Genomic DNA, 6,682 nt, shown 5'->3' with positions numbered 1-6,682 from the left:
GAGGGATTTGCAGGACCGTGTCTGGCTTTCTTCTTGTATCTTTAAGGCTATTGTCACCGCTAGGTCAATGGAAATGGCAGGCGGTCGCCACCAATCTTGCCTGGTCCCTGCCCCGCTCACATTTTTACTTAGAGGGTAAATCCACAGCCTTCTCATCGGACTTCACACTGTATGTGGCTGGTAGATGATGGGCAAAAGGGAGACCCCCAAACTGATGCGGGGCGCGGCAGGGGAGCCGTGGAAGTGGAAACATGTAGACTGTGTTGTGATGTATGTAAACTGGGCCCTGTTTTAAGGCTTGAGGGGGGTTCCACTTAAAGGGGCCATTGCTTTCCAGCACATATCCGGTCCTTGGGCCAAACTGAACTGATCTCTCCTACTCCTTGAGTAGGGCAGTGCTCTCCTGCTGAGCTTTGGCCCTCTTGGCCGCCTGCCCTGCCCCCATCTCCTCTGCCTGCGCCCATCCTTAAGACCTGGTCAAATTCTGGCCACCCCCTTATAAAGGCTTCTCCTCAGCTGTAAGAGCTCCCTGTCGGGTCTGCATGGATCCAGAAGCGCCAGTCTGCCCTGGGTAGCTGGCATCTCACGTGTCACTTGCGGTCATGTCTCAGCGTCCCTCAGTTTGTCCTTTGAAGGAGGCGCTCTGTTTTACGAATTTTTCTTTCCAAGCCCTTACAGGTCCAGGGCCTTGCACCCAGGCTCGCGCTGGGTGAATGAGGTAATGCCCGCCCTCACCCCCGGCCTCTTTCCCCCTTTCTGCATTGCTGTCTAGGTCCTTAGCCATGAACCCGGTGCAGAGACCCGAGATGTTCATCATCGGTGCCCAGCCTGTGTGCAGTCAGCTTCCTGGGCTCTCCCCTGGCCAGAGAAAGCTGTGCCAGTTGTACCAGGAGCACATGGCCTACATAGGGGAGGGAGCCAAGACGGGCATCAAGGAGTGCCAGTACCAGTTCCGGCAGAGGCGGTGGAACTGCAGCACCGTGGACAACACCTCTGTCTTCGGCAGAGTCATGCAGATAGGTAAGAGGCCAGGGCAGTGGGGCCTGGCCACGGGAACTGCGCTCGTCTGGCTCAGCAGCAGCATGCAAGCAGGAGAGAGGCACGCGGGGGCGGAGTCCGGGAGAACACTCGAACTGCACGTCTGAGTGTTCCTTCGGCCTCGCCCTGCGGCGGGCTGCTAGTGACTCTTTCTGGGTGGGGGCAGGACATCTGAGTTGAGTTAGAGAGGATTAGGAGACCCGCCCACCACCACAGCCTTTGTCTCTCTGCGCAACTAGCACCTCCTGTTCAGGGTTTTTCCTTTGGTTGGCGGGGGTTTGTTTGTTTGTTTTTTGTTTTACAGCCTGGGGTGGGGAACCAACACTTGCAGCCCTGAATGTCTGTAGGATTTTTGCCTCTTCTACTTGGACCCTTGAAACAGAGATGGAAACGTTGGGCCAAGCTGGCGATAGCTGTCAGTAATCCGGCCAGACCCAGCCCCGGCTCTTTCATTTGAAAGGGGATGCGTGTGAAGGGGGGAGGGGTCAGACTAAAGACAAAGATGAGAGGGAGAGCTCCCATCTCCCTGGATTCCTGTTCCTTCCCCTCTCCCAAGCTGGCCTGGGATTCTTTGGCTGCCCTATTGCTTAGATGGAGGTGTGATCTTAGGTCTAATTGTTGTAGGTCCTTTTGAAATGCAATCCTGCGCTCCCTGGCAAGAAATTGAGAAATCCGGCCCTATTCTACTGGGTCTTATCCCCAGGGCCATAAAAGAAAGGTGTTAGAACACTGTATTGGTCCTGTCTCCCAGAACAGTTCCCCTGGAGTTACCTGAGGCTGGGGTTTTCCCAAAGAATTCCTTTAGCCCGGCAGGGGAGTAGGGGAGTTAGAGATTTGGGGCTTTGCCTTTCTCCCCGCTCCCACTTACTCCAGACCTCTTTCCCTACCTCCTCTGCCCATATTGAGAGGTAAAGCTGGGGGGAAGCACACTTTGAACCTTGATGCGCTCTTGCTTCTTCGGTATCAGCACAAGGTACGTAGAAGCGATGCTCGTGTGTTCCTGCGACAGCCTTGGGGGCACCTTCCCCCAAAGAGTGGACTTGGGGGCTTACTAGGATTTATTCACAATGTATTGACTCTTCTGGAATCCATTGGTATTTGTCCCTTCCTCCTGCAGAAAGTCTCGGTCAGCAGCACTCCCTGCCCCGTGTTTTGGGTGAGGAAACTAGGATGACCCAGGTGTGGATGAGAGACACCCTCTCATCACCCCATGGAGGATCTAACGTATGCCGGACATTGGCTAGATCCTTTTCATGTGGCAGTTTGTGTGAGTGAGGCTTTACTTTAGGAAAGAGAGGGGTTGGCAGGACTAGAAACTCTTCTGGGAGCAGATTGCATAGTGGAATGACTCATCAAAGCAGGCCCATCAAAGAGATGCAGACCTCTCTGCACCCCATTCTGGGCCAGAATGAAACCCTTCTGTTTGCCTCATTTTCCCCAGTCCTTTTTGTAGCTTTCCTGAGGGGCTTATGCTACCTGGGCAGCTGTCCTCCCTTCGGCCCTCTGGGCCCTGAGTAGCTCCTGGCAAATCCTCTTACTGTTTTGTTTTTTTTTTTTGAGACAGGGTCTTGCTCTGTCTCCCCAGCTAGAGTGCTGTTCCTGGGCTCCAGGGATCCTCCTCCTTCAGCCTCCCTAGTAGCTGGGACTAAAGGCACTTGCACTGTGCCTGGCTAATTGTTTCTATTTTTAGCAGAGATGGGGCTCGCTCGCTCTTGCTCAGGCTGGTCTCGAACTCTTGATCCTCCTGCCTTTGCCTCCCAGAGGGCTGGGGCTACAGGTGTGAGCCACCGCGCCCCGCCATGGTACTCTTAGGTCTGACTTCCAAAGCTTCCTTTCTTCTTGGAAGCTGCTGCAAAGTCTGTCACCAGAGGGCAGCAGAGCAGCTCAGAGGGGCCTTGGGCGTGTCACCCAGCCTCTGCCTAGGGAGCAGAGACACCTTCCTGGTAGTTGGGCTACTATGGAATAGAGAGGGCATGATGTCTCCTTGTAGGGCGAAGACACAAGCCTCCCAAGTAGCTCCGTGGCTGCTGGTTTATTAGCCTTTTGTCCTTGGGATGGTTTGAGCTTCAACTCTGGACTGTTGTGCACACAGATAAGCCTCTGCGTTGCTCACCCATCGTGAAGCCTGAGGCATGTCTTTCTTGCTGGGTCTAGCAGTAGTATTTCCACTCACAGGCTCACTACTAGAGGGTCCAAACGCTGCCCCGTGACGGCAGAGCTACCCACGCTAGGCGTCTAATGCAGCCCTGGCCAGAAGAGGCAGGCGGAGTGGCTGCCAGAGACAGCTAACGCACCTGGGGACAGATCCGGGTCCCAAACCAGAGTACGCAACATCTGGTGTACTGCATTTAGCTGTAGGCACATTATTTTAAAAGGCAATTCTGAGAGGGCTGGTTCAACTCTGAAAAGCATGTTTGCTAAAGCACGGTGGAAAGAAATCAGACATATGTAGCTAGGAAAGGAGAAGATGTAAAAGGCTTCCTAGTTGTTTTCAAACCCTGAAGAGCCTTCAAGTGGAGAAGGGATCGCTGCCCAGCCGCAGCAGGGAGGGAGCTACGGGGGGCATATTTCAGCTTCATCTGAGAAAGAACATTCCGGTGATTAGAGTCATTTTAAAAAGATGGAATGTGTTGCCTTGAAAACCTAGCTGCTTCTCTGAGGGTGCCCGGAAAGGAATGCTCCCGGGAGTGCAGCCTGGCTCCGTCCCCTTCCCACGTCGGGGTGGAGGCTCCGTTTTAGAAAGGTCAGTTCCTCCAAGTGTGGCCCAGCGCTCCTCCCTGAGGGCCCGCGTGGCCGGATGGGGCTCACCATCCGGTGCTCACCGTGGCAGCCTCCCTGCCCTAGGCCGGGTCCTTGGCTCTGGTGTGGTTCAGCGCGGACACGAATGTCAGTGCTGTTGGCTGCATCACCAGTGTAACTTCCTGCCATCTTTCTGGTTTTTCTTGGGCTGTTCCTGTTTCACAACTGACCAGAAGCCGACCACTGGTTAATTGAGAAAACTGACTCACCCGGTGTGCTCTGGCTGCAAATCGCCCTGTGCTGTGCCAGACAGTCAAGAGGCAGGGCAAGGCGGGAGGTCACTCTAGACCTGTAATGGCCTGCAGACTGCTTCTCTCTCCACTGCCAGGACAGGACCGTGGGGTGTCTACCTCTGACCCCCCGGGAGACTCGACAGAGGAGGAAATAGAGGGCGGAAGGTTCTGCCTGGTTTGATCTCTGAGATGAGGATTGAATCTGTTTCCTGCCAAGAACCACTCTCTTCTCTCCATATCTGAGTCCTTATGGGTATTATTCATTATTTCTTATAACAGCTTTTTTGACGTATCTAATTCACATACCATACAATTCAGCATTTTAAAGTGTGCAATTCAGTGGCTTTTAGTATACTCACAGGTTTGGGCAACCATCACCACTATTTAATTCCAGAACATTCTCATCACCGCCCCATAGAGAAATGGCACACCCATTAGCTGTCTCACTCCATCCCCCAAGCTCCAACCCTGGGGATTTGCCTATACTGACATTTCATATAAGTGAGGTCATACAATACGTGGCCTTGGTGACCGGCTCCTTTTACGTAGCACGGTGATTTGAAGGCCCATCCGTGTTGCGGCGTGTGTCAGCACTGTGTGTGGTGAATAATATTCCCTTGTGTGGATAATGCCACGTTTTATTTATCCGTTCATCCACTGATGGATTGTTGTTTCCACTTTTAGGCTGTCATGAATAATGCTGCAGTGAGCACTCATGAGTAAGTTTTCGTGCGGACATGTTTTCATTTCTGTCGGGCATATGGGCACATCTCAGAGATACTGTGGGCTCCGTTCCAGACCATAGCAACAAAGCGAGTCTCACAATAAAGCTAGTCACGTGGATTTCTTTTGGCTTCCCAGTGCATAGAAAAGTTATGGTTACATTATACCATAGTCTATAAAGTGTGCCATAGCATAATATCTAAAAAATAACGCATGTATCTTAATTAAAAATACTTTATTGCTAAAAAATGCTGACGCAGACGCAAAGTGAGCATGTGCTGTTGGAAAAATGGCACTGGCGGACATGTTCCACAGAGATTTGCCACAAACTTCATTTTGTAAAAAAAAAAAAAAGCAATATCTGCAAAGCACAATAAAGCGAAGTGCAACAAAACAAGAAGGTGTGCCTTATTTTAGGAGTGGAATTACCGGGTCATGTGGTAGCCATATGTAACCTTTCAAAGAACTGCCAGACTGTTTTCCAAAGCAGCTACACTGTTTAACGTTCCTGCCAACAGTACAGGGAGGTTCCAGTTTTTCCCTATCTTCACCAGCTTACTGTTACCTTTTTTTTTTTTTTTAAGACACGGTCTCACTCTGTTGCCTAGGCTGGAGCATAGTGGCATCATCATAGCTCACTGCAGCCTCCAACTCCTGGGCTCTAAAGATCCTCCCACCTCAGGTGCATGCCACCGCGCCTGGCTAATTTTAAAAAAGTGTTTTTAGAGACAGGGCCTCACTATGTTGCCCCAGCTGGTCTTGAACTCCTGGCCTCAAGCGATCCTCCCTCCTCAGACTCCCGAGTAGCTGGGATTACGGTGTGAGCCATTGCGCCTGGCTATTACCTGCCTTTTTGATTACAGTCATCTCAGTAGATGCGAAGTGGTATTTTCTGGGGATTCCGGTTTGCATTTCCCTGGTAGCTGAGCGTTTTTTACAGACATCTTATTGAAGTAGAACATACATCACGTGAGTTTTCACGTGGCTCACTAAAGTGATGATGAGGAGCGTAGCTGGGGTTTTCTGCTGGGAGTGATCTGAGCGTCTTAAGTTGCAGGTACCACAGGTGCGGTCCGGTGCTCTGGACTTTAGGAGACCGAGTGCGTCTTACGGGACAGAGAGGGAGACAGTTTGGATTCTTCTGGACATTGTCACTCCAGTCGACTTTCGACTCTTGGTCTCTGCTCTGTCTAGTTAGATAACGGCGGCAACAAAAAGAGACAAAGTTGGGGTTCTTTTGTGGGGAGGGGTTTTTGTGCGGGGACGGTCCTGCGGTTGACCCCATGGTGTCCCCTCGTCTCCTGCCTCCCGGGCTGTGCGAGTGTCCCAGTGCCCACTCTCCCCGCCGCGGGCGTCTCCCCCTGGGAATCCACGGCCGTGTAGACCTCTGCAGGGGTATTCGTGCGGGGCTGAGTGATTCGTTTTATTCCGTGCGGTCTCCCGGGGCGGAGCTGGGCCAGGGGCAGCAGCGGGAGCCAGGCGGGTCTGGGCCCGGCGCTGCGGGACAGCCGGGCGGAGGCGGGACGGGGCGGCCACCTGTCCCTGTCCCCGCAGGCAGCCGCGAGACCGCCTTCGCCTACGCCGTGAGCGCCGCGGGCGTGGTCCACGCGGTCAGCCGCGCCTGCCGCGAGGGCGAGCTGTCCACCTGCGGCTGCAGCCGCGCCGCGCGGCCCCGGGACCTGCCCCGCGACTGGCTGTGGGGCGGCTGCGGGGACAACGTGGACTACGGCTACCGCTTCGCCAAGGAGTTCGTGGACGCCCGGGAGCGGGAGAAGAGCTTCGCCAAGGGGTCGGAGGCGCAGGGCAGAGTGCTCATGAACCTGCAGAACAACGAGGCCGGCCGAAGGGTAAGCCGGCCCTGCCTCCCTCCCCTGCCTCCCTCCCCTGCC

The 6,682-nt window shown here is 53.8% G+C and overlaps 1 protein-coding gene across 1 annotated transcript in view; it reads left to right on the top strand.

The window, feature by feature from the left end:
- Positions 1–777: 777 nt before the first annotated feature.
- WNT5B (wingless-type MMTV integration site family, member 5B) overlaps positions 778–6,682 on the top strand; it is a 13,634-nt gene continuing 7,729 nt past the window's right edge. Inside the window, exons 1-2 of the mRNA XM_012647458.1 lie at positions 778–1,020; positions 6,348–6,640. Coding sequence (XP_012502912.1) covers positions 783–1,020; positions 6,348–6,640 — 531 coding nt within the window. The 5' untranslated portion in view covers positions 778–782. The remainder of the gene's footprint in view (positions 1,021–6,347; positions 6,641–6,682) is intronic.

Source organism: Propithecus coquereli, unplaced genomic scaffold (assembly GCF_000956105.1).
Source record: "Propithecus coquereli isolate 6110/MARCELLA unplaced genomic scaffold, Pcoq_1.0 Scaffold269, whole genome shotgun sequence".
NCBI lineage: Eukaryota > Metazoa > Chordata > Mammalia > Primates > Indriidae > Propithecus > Propithecus coquereli.
This window is presented reverse-complemented; position numbering and strand designations above follow the sequence as displayed.